Genomic DNA, 17,074 nt, shown 5'->3' with positions numbered 1-17,074 from the left:
GTTCAGCAGCGGTGACAAGGAGTTTCATCCTCCTACTGTTTTCTCTAAAACGTCATGGTGGAGCACTAGTATGCTGCTTCCCAAATCCAACAACACAGAAACCAAAAAGGGTCACACGCTCTTCTTATCCTATATATAAACCTGTGATCACAGTAGAGACTATATTAAGATCTTCAGAAAATGAGATGAATGAACATAACAGAACCTATTTAACAAACGCAATAACCTCATTGCTTTAGAGAGAAAGATAACAATGTCAAAATACAAGGCTTTAATAAAACAAAATAAAAGGACAGAAAAACAAGTCAACTATGTAATGGAAAAAAATTGTCATTCAAAGGAAAAATTCTATAAGAATATTTCAAATGGGTCTTCTTGCTGTATTTCACTTTTATAATATCCTGTCATACATGAGTCACTAAAAGGACATTAATTATTATTTACGTTGAATTAGGAAAATCTGAATGAATATGCATTCCAAGATAACTGTTTGTCTACTGTTAAGGATTAACTTAAAGCAGCAAAGCTGTGTCTTTGTTCAGAGGCTGACTCAGTTCATGAAAATAGACATCAATAACGAATTCTCTTAATGCAGATTTCACTAGAAGCGAACGTTGATTTACTTTACACAGTTAAGTGAGTTCAATTCACAGAAAAAAGGATTCCCTGAAGCAAAAAGCATTAACTACTGTAGATATTGCCTGATGCATAGCAAAAAAATAAAATAAATTTTACTGATTAGATTTCATTTTTCCCCCCAAGCAACACTTTTAAAAATACAATCTTTTAATGATTGTTTAATTTTCATGTAACTAGAATATAAATCCTTTACATTCTGTTCTGCTGCAACCTCAGTACGTTTCATTTTTCATGGGGAAAAAAAACTAATTATGTGGTTCAGCGAGTTGCCTGTGGTAACGCATCGATTTTATTTACATTCAAAAGTTGGACTTCAGCTTGGTCTCAACATTCTAGTTAATTCCAAGCACTTTTTGCTTAATAGTTCTCTCAAATGTATTAGCAGTATTTCTTTCTAGCTTTAATTGAAAAGATTCTCAAGCTATTATGATCTTGCCCTGAATTTACAATTCATGTTTATTGCTTAACAAATTCATACTACTGTATCCTTTTAAATTAGGCTCCATTAAAGTATATAATTATCCATTAATTCTAATCGTATTGAAATACCTATGCTGAAGTATTATTTAGACAATCCAATGGAACTATTACAGTATTATACATAAGGAAAGTTATTCCTTACCTCCACTCCCCACAAACCAGGCAGAAAAATAGTAGGTAATGTACTTTTTGTGCAACTAGTAAACTTTTTAAGATATCTAAAGATTCTTGAGTAATTAACCATTAAAACATGGCCTATTCAAAGAGAAGCGAAGAAAGATCATGTTAAGGGAATCTGGTATCGAGCATAATTTTCTAGTCTCTATAAATATCACTTATGAGTAATGTCTTTCCTTCTGAAATTTCTCCCTTAATTGTACTACCAATTGTACTTGTTTCAAATCAACAAAGTCAAACAGCACAATACTAAAAGATCACAGCACCTTAGATGCCTTATGTAACAACAAAAATTAAAGCATCTGACAAGTTCTACAACAACTTGGGGGGGGGGGGGGATTAAAAATATTTTAATGGATTTTTAAGACAGCATTAACTAGAAGACATTTCCATTAGATTAATTAACAGGTCTCATAATTTATTCTGTTGAGGGGATTTAAATTTTCTGCTAATATGAAGAACAAAAATATTGAACTGACTAAGTAAAAGCCAGAAACAAAACCCTAGTGGTGTCTCACTCCAAAATCAGATGGATTCATTTAAACAAATCATACATTGACTGCATGTAACCTAAAACCAGTTGTAAAGTGGAAAGAAAGAAAACAAAACAAAACAAAAAGACTTATTTAAAGGAAAAACAAAACAAAATGAAGACATCTTGCCCAGACATAATAAAGCTCTTGTCAATTTCATGTGTGTAAAAGAAGTTGGCACTTTCCCATGAAGCAATTTCTTAATCCCAAACAAGGACACAATAGCCTCATTTAATATGCCTTCTTTTTAGAAAGTTTATTTTGTCTAATCCAAACCTTAACTGGCAATCATTAGACACCAATTAATAAGTTGTAGACTGCAAGGGTCACAGAACAATTTTGCAAGTTAATGACATTAGTTTTTTGTTGTTTGTTTGTTTTTTAAACTAAAAATAAAATCTAAAAATGTCAAAGCTACTGAAATAACTAAATGATCTGAAGAATTAAGAAAATAAATCACTTAATTTCTCATAATAAGTAATCTGCAAGCATACAGACTTTTCCATAGATAATAACATTCCAGGACTGATTTATGTAACTTTATCCACTGAATCTACTTGTTACTTGTCCTCTCATAATTCAAAACCTCTAAATTATTATTTTCAGATGCATGTGAATAATTTACATAAGAGTTTAAACACTGCCTTACTTTTTGGTCTTCCTAGCTTCTATTTAAACTGAAAAGCTTAATAAGATTTTTTTTTTTTTTTTAAACCGAAAAATTCAGTTTCAGCACACATCACATTTCAGCACTTGCAAAACATCTTTTATTCCTCCTTGGTAACCTGATTTTCAATAAGTCTGCTGGTTTCCTTCTAAATATTGTAGCATAATCACTAATTTTCATTATATGGGAAATATATTAAACTTCTACATTTTTAAAAAAGATGTTATTTTTAAAGGCAAAACATGTTTTCTGAACAAGCCCACCAAACCTGGAAGAGAGGAGATTCACTCCAAGAGTTATTGGTGGCAAATTGGGATGCAGCTTTTTGACACTAACCACCCCTATGGTCTTTCACACTCAGTATTTTCATAGAATTAAAAGCTAAAAATTCTCCACAGTACATTATTAAAACCTTTCCATCTAGGCATTGCTTCATACACTTTAAAATAAAAAAGCTTGAAGCATTCAATATTTTTGGTATACTGTTACCCCAAGGAGCTAAAATGCACACTGAAAATCTTCATGTTCTCCCACAAGAGTCTTCTCAATCCCTCACAGTTCTGATACACATTAATAATGTGCCTTGTGGAGTACCCTGAAGGTCAGATGACTGTATATACTTGCATACCCCCATGCACCTTCACCTCCCAGTCAGACCTCCAGAAAAAAATCAGTGTATCATCTTAAGTGGGGAAGTAAATTTTTCTTTGCTGGAAAAGAAGCAGTGTAGAATACAGCAAGTGGACTCTGGGCGCATCTACCCAAGACACTGACTGTGCAGTAGCATCACATGGCAAAAACTGTGTTGAGATGTTACTGCATAGCAGCATCACTTAAGGCATTCGCCAGTGCTACTGCACAGTAACTCCAGTTACTGCACATTTATTTAGTACTTGCTTATACAGATATTAAATGAATGCACAGTAACCACTGAGCAGTAGTGCCTCCTGTAGATGCACCCACTATGACCCATCATTCCCAAAACAGCTGTCACTTCTCCCTGGAGGTGCAAAAAGTAGGGGTAGTCTGGTGTCAACCCTCTAGCAGCCACTAGTGAAGCTGCAGCTTTTGGCTGAAGAGCAAGTCACTGAGCCAACTGAGGGCATGAGAGCTGCTGCATGCAGTCTGTCAGTACCTTGATGAGGCTTATGGTGTAAAACAACACTATCATTTATGTAAGAAATATTTACATTAAGGAATAAACAGTTTTACTACTGTTCTTGCAAGGATCTGGGGTGTAGCCTTTTTGCTGTCCTGCCACACCCGGAAGTTCCTGCCGCCTCACCCAGACTGTCTCCTTGGATGCCACACATCCTAGACATTTTATGTTTCCAGGAAAACTTACTTTGTCACACACTCTGGAGAATTATACTGCCTTCCAAAAACCACGGTGTGTGGTATGAAAATATGTGGTATGTAGAATGAGAGAAAATATGGTATTTAGGATCAGGCTGGAAAGTAAAAGGCAAATCCTAACCAACCTCTGCAGACTCCCAAACAGAAGTCAGGCAGAATTTACGTTATTAGGCTGCTTATAGATGTGGAAAACAAACAAACAAACCAACAAACCACCCCAAAAATGACACTTTAAACTCCAAACACAACCCCTCGCCCCAGCTGAGCCCAGAGCACGACCAGAAGAGGCATGGCATTCATTGGACCTGGCTCGCCCAAAAACCGTGTAGACTGGACACTTCAGTGGGGCTTTTTTGATCCTTTTATCTAACAGCTCATTGAATCAGCTTGAAATAAAAGTGCCAAAAAGCCCCACTGAAGCGTGCAATCTATACAGACACAGGCTGCCTCTTCCAGTAAAGCGTGTCCTCCCCTCCACACCACCCCACCTCCCACCCCGTCAGCAGCCCACCCTAAAGTTGCACAGTTATCCTAATTGGCCCTGCTCAGTGATTGCAACCACTTAACTGCCTCCCCTTTCTGTCAGAGAATATTCCTATATGAACCTGGGCTCCTGGGCACGCACAAAAGGAATCCAGATCAGTCAATATTATCTAGACTATACTACCTATGCAAGAGCTCTTCTGTTCAACTACAAAGGATGCACTAACACTAAAGAAAAAAATGGAGGAGTTCCAGTACAAGGCAAAGGTACTCTGAAGCATGTAAGGTTGCTCCTGAACTGAAGGAGGCTTATAGCCTCATTACCAAAGGACTATGATGGGGTCAGGTAGCTCTGCTTCTCAGCACACATGAAACAAGTCCATTATGTCAACATGCTGTTGGCTTCCCCCATAAATCAAGCAGCGTAGACAGTGCTCCAGTCATGCGAGCTATCCCACCAAGTCTCTGTTATTCCAATCACATCATAGTTCTTGTCTGCACAAGGCTTTCCAATTCTTCCTGCTTCTTTCCCAGGCTCTGTGCATTTGTGTACAAGCACCTAAGGTAACTAGTCAATTGCCCTGACTTCTCAGCAAGAATGAGAACACCTCCCCTGCTGCCCTCTACTGCTTACTCTTCCTTCAGGTCACCCACTTTCCCATTTATCCAGTGATGATAACACTGAATCAACAGTTGATAGATCTGCGATAGCTGGTAACTGTATACTGAAAAAGAATAGATCTCTTGATTCCCCCCTCCCCCCCCATATTCCCGTGGGAAGGTTAATTGTGGAATGAACTAATATTTGTAATGAATGCATGGTGCATACACTACTTACGACATCTCAAATGGCAAACTACAAGAGTAGCCTTTTTCCAAGGTGTGATTTTGTATATAGGGATATGTCAAATTTAATTTTACAACTCTGTGGACTCGTTGTCACTGAAATATTGTAAAGTTCCACTCAACTTATTACTGCACTTTTCAAATTCACTTAGGGAGTTGAAACTTTGGAAAATACTCTCCAAACTGAAGTTATGATTGATGTCAATTTGCTCAAGATTATTAACATTTCAAAGGACACTGCTATAAGAACCAAAATAATTTATTCTAGTTAAATATATGTTTAGGGGTAGAGAGCTCACCTATGGCTATCAACATCTTTATTTTGCACAGTTTGTGTGTACAGTTATTATCTCATGTATTTTGAAAGATGGAGCCATGGTTTAATCTTGTTTAGGAGTAATTGTGTTATAATTGACTTTTCTGACACAACTGTATTTTTAGTGAAGATAGATTCTCTGGAATAACAAAATGAAATACAAGAACTTTTCTTATGATATCTACAGATTTTCCTTTATAGACATGGGCTAGATTGTATTTTATGCCTTTGCTATTGTTTCTCTTGGTGAGAGAGTTGGTGGGTGGAGTGGATTTTAATCCACAGAAAAACCACACACTAGATACACTTGCAGAACTAGTCATATCCTCCTTGAAAGGAATGACTCACTAGAAACCAGACTGATGCATTCTCACTGTAGCTAAACTTGGATGATAGTTCCCTGCTTGGCAGCACATCCCTTCTGTGAAAGGCCTTGTCTACACTTGTATAATAAAGATTTCCCACAGTTGTACGAACGGTGCAGCTCCAACATGAGCGAGCACTGGTGTCAACTGTCAATTTTAGGTACCAGAGTGCCTAACTATGCTGCTCAGGCCAGGTTTGAATTATATGCTGCTTCTGAATAATAGCAGACCCACTATTGTTAGACTGGTTTAACCAAATGACCCTGTAATTAAAAACTTGCTAATAAGTTTTAATGGTGCTCAAGAAAAGAAAATCCAGCTCACTGAGATTTACTAAGAGAGCTAAAACGTTTTGCAAAAAAATGGTCTTTTATGTCCTTTAGTATCCAGATGTAATTTTGAATATATAGATGCACATCTAATAAATGCTAATAGTGGAATTGCTATTTTTACTGTGGTCCTAGAACAGAACCATACTAGCAACTAGCAAGTTCCTTTTTGACCTGGCTTTGTGTATCATGTTTGATAGGTAATGTTGGAAAGATGTAAATTTTAATCAGAAGAGTGTCCTTGCTCTTTTTTGTGAGGTTCAAATTTGCTCTGGAACAGAGTGTTTATTTCAGTGGGTATCTTTTTATACTGGAAAGTACCACTTCCCCTCTCTCATCCCGTCATGCATGGTAAATTCACAGAATCGTAGAAATTAAGGGTTAGAAGGGACCTCGAATGATCATCAAGTCCAACCCCTCTGCTCTAGGCAGAAATAATGCCAAGATCAATGATCCCAAGCAGGTGTCTGTCTAGTCTCCTCCTAAAGATTTCCAAAGTTGGGGACTGCACCACCTCCTTGGGCAGTCTATTCCAGATCATAGTCACCCTTACCATAAACAAGTTCTTCCTTGCATCCAACCAGAAACCATCCTCTAACAGTTTATAACCATTGCTCCTTGTCCTCCCTGGGGAGCCCTAGTGAACATTCTCTTTCCCAGCTCCTGATATTCAACCTTACATACTTATAGAAGGCAACCAAGTCCCTCTCCCCCAAGCTGACCAGTCCCAGATGCCTTAGTCTTTCCTCATAAGGTTTGCCCTCCAGGTCCTAAATCATTCTCGTGGCCCTTCTTTGGACCCTTTCAAGAGTCTTCACGCCTTTTTTGAAGCGCAACGCCCAGAAATGGACACAGTACTCCAGCTGGGGTCTCACCAGAACCAAGTAGAGAGGAAGTATCACTTCCTTAGCCCTGCTCACAATGCATCAGCTAATACCTCCTAATATACTACTAACTCTGTTGACTACAGTGTTGGACTGGCAGCTCACGTTCATCCTGGGGTCAACCATAACCCCGAGGTCCCTTTCAGCCATCATGCTAGCCAAGACCTAAAAAAAAAAAAAAATCAGCTTTTATCTTTAACCGAATCAACAGTTGATAGATCTGTGATAACTGGTAACTGTATAACGAAAAAGAATACATCGCTTGATTTTTCCCCCCCCTCATATTGAAAGATAACAAGTGGTATAAATAGGTCATAGATAGGAGCTGTCCATTAGTAGAATGCACGGCATGCAAAAGATACATGGCGTAGAGCAGCGTTTCTAGCCAGTGAGCCGCAGCACAATGGTGTGCCATCAGGTACATCCAGGTATGCCGCAGCATTTTGGGCTGGAGCTACGCCCCCTGCCTGGCTGCAGCCATGCCCCCTGCCTGCTGCTGCTGCAAACACAGACAGACAGGAAACGTGGCTTCAGCCCAAAATGCCGTCCAGCTGGCCATGCGCCACTGCCCCCCCCAGCCCCGGTCAGTGTCCAGCTGGCCGCACCCCCCTGCTCCGCGTCCAGTGTGCCTTAGTGCTTTTTTATTTAGGTAAGTGTGCCATGGGGCGAAAAAGGTTGGGAAACACTGGTGTAGAGCAGGGGTCACCACCCTACAGCCCATGAGACAGATCAGATTCAGCCCATAGCAGCATGAAGTGGCAGAGGCAGGGAACACTTTCTTTACCTTGTGTTTCTCTTCTGTGCGCCACTGAACCGTTGCACAGCATCCAGCAAATGTTTCCCCCGTCATCCCTGCTCTTCCAAGGTCTATTCTCTCATGCTTATACTGTAGCCTATGCTTACCCTCACCACCAAAATTGGACGTACCCACCACTGTCGGTAACAGAAATCAGCAGCACCTGGTAGCAATGGTAAGTGGAAGCAATAGTAGGAAGGCATGAGCGCAGCCTTTAAGTCAGAGCAGAGAGAACTATGGCACTATGGAGGAGAATGGTGGCCTACAGCTGCAGGCTGGTCACAAGCAGCAGCCCACTGCTTTTAAATGCTGCTGACCCCTGGTGCAGAGTAACAGTACAGCAATATAAAATGATATTTGGGCACAAATTGCATCCTAGAGTACTACTGCAAATCTGTATCTGAACAAAGCAAAGCGGAACAAAACAAAACCCAATATTGGGTGACAGCAGTAAAATAAAGTCTCCTCTCCATTCCACTTCCTCTGCAGGGAGTCAATTCCAAGACATTATTTTTGTGTGAAATGTGGCAGCTGTAACATACTTGCCAAGATGTTCAGGCAATAACATGAATATGTAGCATTTGTCCTTAGAAGACTAACACTTTCACAAATCACTGCATCTTAATAGTTTGCATTAAAGCGAAACTCTGAAAATGCTCATTGTGAACTCCACCCCATTTCCTAAAATAGGCAGGAGGTAGCATGCACTTATGAACTGTGCTACAGATGGCAAATAAATAAGCTGAATATGGTCTTCGACATGCTTCGTAAGTTTCTCAAGGACTGCAGTGCACTTGCCAAGTTTTCCAGGCAGTAGTAGTTCATTATGCTCCTGAGATATCTGCCAGTTGCTGAAAAGCAATTATTAAGGTCTTACTTCAGCACACTTTTTTTTTTTTTTTTTTTTAAAGGAAAAATTAACAGTGAATTTGAAAGTGGCAACAATTCTGATATACAAAATGGAATGATAAAGTACTCTTAAACACTGGCCCATCTTCCTTTTAAAGATACAAGATAATGTGAAAAAAATTAGCTAACTCTTATCCTATTAACTTTTTTATTTTCATGCCACTAGGCCATTATTCTTTCCCATTTTATGGTCTAATTTTGTATGTATTTAAAATAGCCAATTTCCTAGCTTCAGACAATACTTCAGTATGAAAACTTCTTTATCTCATAAACTTCACATTTAAACTGCCCATCATATGCTGGAAAAGAAGTCTGGGACATTGTGAACATCTTTATTGTACAGGGAGCACAAAAAGTTAAGGCTGAAAAGCAAAAGAGCTGACAATACATTTACACACTGAACTGCCACGAACCATGAAAGCTGAAATGCTTCATCCAAGCTATATTCTTCTATTAGGGTTAGCAGTTTCAAGAGTATAGGGCTTGTGATCCTGAATTCATTAGGTGCTCACGAAAATGTGCATAGCTGCCTACATAAACTTAAGGACCAGATTTTAAAACTTTTTAATATATTAAAAAATTGTTCCAAGTATACAAACAGGTTCACAATAATTCTATTAGTCTACTGGGCCCCAAGAATTTAATAAAAAAGAAACTTTAGACCCTGATATTAAAACATGTGCAAATCCCATTGGATTCAGTGACTACTCATAAATCATTAACTTAAGTATTTGCAAAACAGGACTTTAATTTTCAAAAATTTTGTTTAACAGAAATGGTGCCTATTGCAGTATTGGGATTTAAAAGAAAACTTTTATAATTCCACACATTGTAACCTTTATGCAATGTATGTAGCACATATCAACAAAATTAGTTTCAGTGCATAACCTCAACCCGATTACCTTAAGATGCAGTTTTAAATATTTAGATAAACTTGATATGCAAGTATTCTACCCTCTCTCAAAATGAAGTCATACATGATTTTTTTTTAAACCCTAGGTATTTACATTAGACAAAATATATGATTTTTTTTTAAACCCTAGGTATTTACATTTGATAAAATATCCTGCCCTGCCAATAAAAACTCTTTTATCAGACCCTAGACTGAACCAATGGTCAGCTTTGCACTTAATTTCTTTATACTTTCAGTGTTACTGCCTTTCAGATGAAATGTATAAAATGGACCCCTTAGTAATTAAAAGGCCTCAAGGAATTTCTCTCAGGAGTATAAGATGCTTCTTGTTTCAATTAAATCCAAGGGATTATATTTTATCTACATTCTGTAGTTTCAATTAGAGTCTTTGCTTTTGTCTTAAACAATTTTATAGTTCTATTGTGTGCCTTTAAACAGCTGCAGCACTCCATTCCAGGCTCCCTTTCTATAATGGACATAATTATTTGTTCCTAGATAAACTGAGCAGTCACTTTTGGATCTGTATAGTTAATAGGTCTACTGCAATAGCAATATACTGTGAAGTCAGAACAGTATAAATATAATTAAATATAATTAATAGCTAACTCATTTGTGTTTTATTAAAAGGACATTAAATCCTTAATTCCATGCCACTTAGAAAGAAAAAGATCCTAAAAATGTTGGGGTGTGTAATGGTTGTTACTTCTCAGATTCTTGCTGCTTCTCAGTTAACTAATGGTTAGTACTTACTTCTTTCCCTCATCTCTGGGTCTCCTTTCTCCCAACTTCTGTCTCCATGCATCTTGTATCTGCCTCACCCTGGGGTTTTTTTTGCATTTCCCTTCCCTTCTCCACTCCAACGACTTTGCCTGTTCACATGCTGTTTCAGAGGCTTCCTTTTTCTTTGTGAGAAGCCCTTAGCAGTATATTGAATGATTGCTCAACGTGACTGTGCTTGTGTTTCAGCACAGTAGCACTTTTCCAGTAGCACTGGCAGCAGTAAAATGAACCTGACACTGCTCAGACAATTTAAGTCAGCATAATGTTACTGCTGTGGACACTCAAAAGAAAAAGTGTCACTGTACAGCAGTGGTCTCCAACCTGTTTAAGGAGATCACCTTTGGCATTTAAAAGCAACCCCAAATCTACCGTGCAGTGCCCCCACCCTTCCTCCCCCCACCCAGCAGGTAAGTCTGTGGGACAAGAAGGGGGGGGGGGATGTCAAATTTAAGCAGAGAGAAAAAATTATTTGGGGGCACGCATCCCCAGCAGGTAAGTCCCACCCGGCCAGGGCCCCACTCAACTTACCCCTGCTCCTGCCTCTACGGCACTGTCCCTCACCATGGGGGCCTTGATCTAGTCCCTGCCCCTTCCCTCTCCATGAACTGACCTGCTGGGCTGTGGCATGCGCAGCCATGCACATGGGCACTCAGCCCTCCACCCCAGCCTCGGATAGACTCTAAGAGGCTCCAAGTTCTACCGCAAGAGGCTCCAAGATCCACTGGTTGGTAACCACTGCTGTACAAAATTTACAGCTAGAATACACCATATTTATTGGCATACCACATGCACCTTTTTCTCCAAAACTTCACCATTAAGAATCAGGCTGCGTGTCTTAAGAGGAGGGACTGGTTTTCACACTAGTATGTCAGCAGGGGGCTGTGCTTGGCACTGACTCTCACTGGGCTGAACCCTCCAGCTGCAGGAGCAGAGCAGAGTCCAGTGGCCAGCATTACTGCCCCTGCCCTGCTGCAGAGACAACAGAGGGTTTAACTGCTCACAGCAACTGCCAATTGGGCTCCCAACAGAACAGAGGCAATTGAGGGATGATGACAGGACTCTGCTCCTGCTCCATGTGGCTGAAGTGTTCAGCCCAAGGTGATCTGACACCAAGGCAGCTAAGACTGAAAAAATCTTTTTTTCCTTTATTCCACATTCCCAAAACAAGATGCATGTCTTATTCTGAACTGTGTGAATAAATATTGCACTTATTCTTTTGAATTTTCCTGCTCAGGTACTTCATAACAATGCCAGATATCACAGAATTGTCTTGATCCAGTGCAAAATTTAAATCACAACAACATTATGCTCTTTTCAATTTGATATAAACAATTTAAAGCTATAGCAAACTAATTAAGCTCACTGAAAAATTACGTGTCTCAATTTATTATCCTCTCTAGAAGCAGTAAGTAATATAATGCTGATACCTGAATTGTGTGTAAATAAGCTACATCATTTTAGAAAAAAAACTGGAACTAAGCTACAATTTCTTTCTAATAAAAAGATCACTTAAACACTTAAGTTCCACACTGCATTTGAAATATTAAATTAACTACATTTCATAAGGGGAAAGGCATACATTATAGAAGCTTAGCTGAATAAGTAGGAATGTCACAAGTGCCTTCACTTAGAACAGGTGCCTCATAAAAAATTAACATCAGTGGAATAGCTTGATGCAGTACTTCTGAGCCATCTCTTTAATTATACATGAATGCATTGCTACCTGCATAAAACAGACCTAGAGATGCACAGAAACCATCTCAGTTCTGAGATTTCACAGGTTACATTGCCAAGTAAACAATCTGGTACTCAAAAACATAAATTTTGTACGAACTGGAGGATGACAATCATGGTGTGTTTAAGCAGGATAAAGTGAGAATAGCACATCAATATACAATGAGAAACATCCAAAAATTATATGGAGGAAAGAAAACTGAATACAGTGGTATTTATCTGAACTAGTGTGCAAGATTTATTACCCTGTAGTTGCTCTGGTAGTAAAGACTACAAATAAAGAAGCTTATGATCCAAGTCAATGAGCTGACCTTGGTTTTGGTTTCTTACTGTATGTTTTTGATTCCACAGTGATCTGGAAATCCTGCAAGCAAGGCTTATGGTGTTAGGTAGCTGAGCAGCCTGAGAACATCAACAAAACAGTTTATAAGTGGTGTAACTGACAGTATTTATTAAGGGAAATTAGGGCTGTACAGAGTAACAGTCCATTTCTAAGTGAAAAAGGGATCTATAACATAATGGCTAAAACAGGAGAAAGCCACAATACAGAAAGGTTTGAATCAGTGGACAACAGTAAGGAGAAATTAAAATGAAGTATACAGGTGTGCAAAAACATGAAAAAGTGCCTTTTTGTAGCTAAGCTAGAAATTTGAATCTCATAAACTTCCACTGAAATTATAGAACACATAGGAATCAACTATATTACCAAAGACATTAGATTTCCATTCTTTGACGACACATATAAATGCAACAAACCAAAAATATGGGAAAAGTCAAAACAGACACAAAACTTTTGAAAACACACCTTATGGTGCCATAACTCAAAAAAGCATGGATTCAAATGAACTTCCAAGCCTTGTAAACAGTCTCTTTTAACATGAAGTACTGAAATAAGAAGCCACTCCTTCACTCAGGCTGCAGAAGTACATCCAGTTTGCAATTGAAAGGACATGTTATTCCTATCTGCTAGTTCTGCAACCTAGATGTGGGAATTAAACATTATACTAGGTTCCAATTTGGGTATGTTCTTCAAGAAGGGAAATCTGATCTTATTTCAATTTTTTTGAGGCATAACTCAGAACCACCCAACAATCATTAAGTTGCATAACAGCTTATATAACTGTGATTTTATCCTTGTTACCATTGTCCTACCTCTCCCTTTCCTCTCTCTCTTTTTAAATCAAACTCACTTGTTACAGCTTGTCTCCATTTAGGCTCTTATCCTGTAACAAGATCTGCATGGCCAATTCTCTTATACCACAGAACCCCACAGTTTTAAGTGTGGCACTGTGGGCACTAGTTGACTGTCTATGGTAACTGACTCCCCTCCTCCCCACCCCGTTCAGATAGCTTCCAATTACTGGATTTTTCAATTATGTACATTAGTACATATTCTAATTATACAAGAAATTCCAGGTTTCCACCAAAATTTAAAATCAACAATGTAAACCACAAGCAACCTAAGACCATTTTAATTCTGTTTTGCAGGGTTTTTTGTAACCCATGCAAAAGATTTCACACACACCTTTTCAGAGCTTAAATGCATATCAACTGTTACAACATTAAATGAAGAAGTTGCAACCTTTCACAGTAGAGTCAATTTTACAAAAAAAAGAACTTACTGTGCAGTTCACGATGTATCACATCTACTAGGTTTGGTTCATCTCCCCACCAGAAAATCCACAGTTCTTTACAATCCGGTTTGACATCACGACGCCACACGCACAGCAAATTGGCCTGCAAGCAGCGGATGAAGCTGAGCAGAATTGGATCATCCTGGGCTGGGGCTGAGATAATAGGACCACAGTCCCCATGACCTTCAAAATTGTATCTACGCCATTTGATGCCCGTGAGTTCAGCCTGAAAAGGTAAAAGAAAGTTAAAATCATTAGGTCATTTTATTTTAAAACCAGTAAATAAGCATTGTTTTGTATTATTTCCTAGTTGAGTACTCAGTCACTGTGGCTGAACACTTCTATACCACTCTCTCCCTTGGTTCTAAAAGAACAAGAAAAAAACCCACCAGACATTTTGGAAAAAATGCGAAGGAAAGAGTTTTACCCTTAGACTTAATTGTTACAAAACAACCAGCTTGTTATAAACGTTGAGTTGGTTCACTGCACTTATCAAAATATTTATTCTTAATTATCTATTATAACACCATCTAGAGGTCCCAAAAGGACTGTTCCCTATTGTATGAAGTGCCGTACAAGACGACAACCCGTCCCAATGATTTTAAGGGTGAATATTCCGCAAACATGTAATACAAGGCAACCCTGAGGATCACACTCCACCCTGAACTACACAAATCAATCCTAACTGTCTATAGTACCTTGGTATTTGGCACATGCAAAGCACAAAAAGGAGGCAACTAAGGAGCAGACCAATTCCTAGAATGGCTTCACTGGAGAGAGATCTGTCCTGCTCTATTTGTCCTATGCTTCGCCCACAATGTGAGCAGTAGACCCAAGTAGTGGGGGACAGCAGGACCACTGGCTGCCTTCTAACACTGCCATCTTAATTCAGGTAAATAAACTGTAGGAAGGGGTGGACCAGGAGGAAAGTTTAGTCTCAGGACAGAATACTCAAGCAAGTTTCTAGGGGACAAGAGAGAACTATACTGCTGCAAGGGGCAAGTCTGGAGAGGTTTTAATATAATCTGTTAAGGTGTTATGCCTACAGAGTGAGATAGGAGCAGGCATAAACAGCAGTGAAGACACCCTTAAAGTCACAAAACTGGAAATGTATCTAACAGGAAGGAAACATGCCAACAAGCAATACAGTGAAAAAACTGGTATAGCCTCTAGTATAGTTTCAGATATTATGGTTGGTTTCCACCCCTGTAACACACGTCCACTTAATTTGGGGTAACACAAAGGAACAGTAGTAACCAATTTATTAGTAAGACCAGGTAACTATAAAAATGCTAAATCACCATATAATCACCTAGCTAGCCAGGCAGACTTGTTATTTATCAATCACCATGATGAGTCTTAAGAAGGAAGACGGAGTAATGGCTTCACAGATTTTGGAGTAGAAGTTTTTTCTACACCGAAAGGGCAGCCCGGGAAAAAGGGGAGAGTTGTTTAAAGGTAAATACTGACTAGTGGTTTATAGAAACTGTCACCTTTGTTCTTCTAGTATTCCCAACTTAAACAGTGATTATATTCCTAAGAAAGTTAAACATGGTGAGGTTAACTTGCAAGGGATTTAAAAAGATAAAGGCAAGAGGCCTGTGACTGATACAGTAGCCAAGGGAGAGCAAACAGACTCAAAGGTGTTGGTGTGTTCAGACTGTTCACAACAGCATTTTGGAACAAATTGAGAACAACAAGTCTGCAGTAATCAAGGCCAGAAAGGAGGAAAAAGGCAGTAGTCAAAACATTAAATTAGTTTTTCAACAAGAGTTACAACTATGCTAACAGAAAACAAAAAAGGAGTGATTTCACAGATGTCATGCAGAAGGAAGTAGAAAGACGTAGATGATGTCTAAAAAATGTGGGCCTAGAGAATGGGCAGAACTAAAAGATGACACCAAGTTTAAAGCCCCTTATTTCTGGGAAAACAGCAATTCTGCCTAGAATGATATGGAAAAGAGAGAAACCAGATCAAGAGTTCAGTTTTCATGACACCAAGTTAAAAACTGATGATGGGATTTCTGCAAACAGATGACAGAAAGGCTGACAGATGCTAGATTGGAAGAAGGAATATCTAGCCTTCTAAGTCAAAAGATAGATGCTCAAGTCACTACTATAGAGTTAAGTAGTCAAACTCAGATCACACACACACACACACACACACACACACACCAGAAAGTCACAGAACCTAGGGAGATGCCTTATGGAAAGGCAAGACGGGCAAAAAAAATTATAGAACCCCTCCTTACTACCCCCATCCACAAGTTAGCCCAAAGCCCCAAAAACAAAAAAGGGACAATTTTCAACAACTATGGAACAGTAGGTTACGGCAAAAAGTTTCAGGAAGTTACGAAAAATGAGGTTCATTATTGAGATTTGAGCAAAGGGATCATTAGACACTGGTGTGAACAATTTTAAGTGGCACGCAGAAGATGAAAATCAGACTGCAGACAGAAATGGAGAAAGGCAATGCAAGACAGCAGCTGTCAAAAATACATTTAAGGAGTTCTGAAAATAACGAGGCTTGCAAAGAAATAAACTTAAAAAAAAAGGTGAGGGGTGGGGGAAGAAGAGATGGGGTATGTCTACATGTGCTATTAATGTGCATCAAACTCCGGCACAATACTGTTGTTCCCAGCGCATCATTTGAATATGCACCTAGGACTGCAGCACGCTGAGCCAGGTCAGAGCAGCCCTGACTTGCAGGGGGCCCAGGGGGTCAGCCTGCCAGTCTGGGGCTGCTCCAAACCAACTCAATATGCTATTGAGGGGCTGGCTGGGGCATGAGGGTGGTTCAGTGCAGGGCTAGCCAGCAGGCAGCATACCACAGCCAGCCAGGTCAGCATCTACACATGCTTTGCTGAGCACTAAAAAACTCTCCAGCAGGATAGTACTTGTATTTACAGGTACTAACCTGCTGCAGAGTTTATTAGTTTACTGCAACTTAGTAGGGCTGCATGTGTAGACACCGAGACGTTTACTGCAGAGCTAATGAGGCTGCTCCACAGTAAACATCTCATGTAGATGCAGCCACAGAGAAGAAAACAAAAGGTAGCAAAAAGATGGCTATGTTGCAAGTAATGGACTTAAAGGAGAGCCACTTGGTTAAGATGGAAAAAATGGACAAAGTGTGAAAGCATAGGAGCATGGTCACAGAAGTTCCAAAGATGCCCAGCAACTTGAGAAGAACTGGAAACAGTACAAAGTTGAGAGGCATGAGCTCTTAATGG

The 17,074-nt window shown here is 39.3% G+C and overlaps 1 protein-coding gene across 1 annotated transcript in view; it reads right to left on the bottom strand.

The window, feature by feature from the left end:
• Positions 1 to 14,073, bottom strand: part of MED13L (mediator complex subunit 13 like) — a gene marked incomplete at its 5' end in the record, with an annotated part of 372,787 nt that extends 358,714 nt beyond the window's left edge. Inside the window, one exon of the mRNA XM_025192712.1 lies at positions 13,830 to 14,073. Coding sequence (XP_025048497.1) covers positions 13,830 to 14,073 — 244 coding nt within the window. The remainder of the gene's footprint in view (positions 1 to 13,829) is intronic.
• Between the last annotated feature and the right edge of the window lie 3,001 nt (positions 14,074 to 17,074).

The sequence above is a fragment of the Alligator sinensis genome, unplaced genomic scaffold, assembly GCF_000455745.1.
Source record: "Alligator sinensis unplaced genomic scaffold, ASM45574v1 scaffold216_1, whole genome shotgun sequence".
In the NCBI taxonomy this organism is placed as follows: Eukaryota; Metazoa; Chordata; order Crocodylia; family Alligatoridae; genus Alligator; species Alligator sinensis.
Note: the sequence above shows the minus strand (reverse complement) of the source record. Positions and strands in the feature narration are given on the sequence as shown.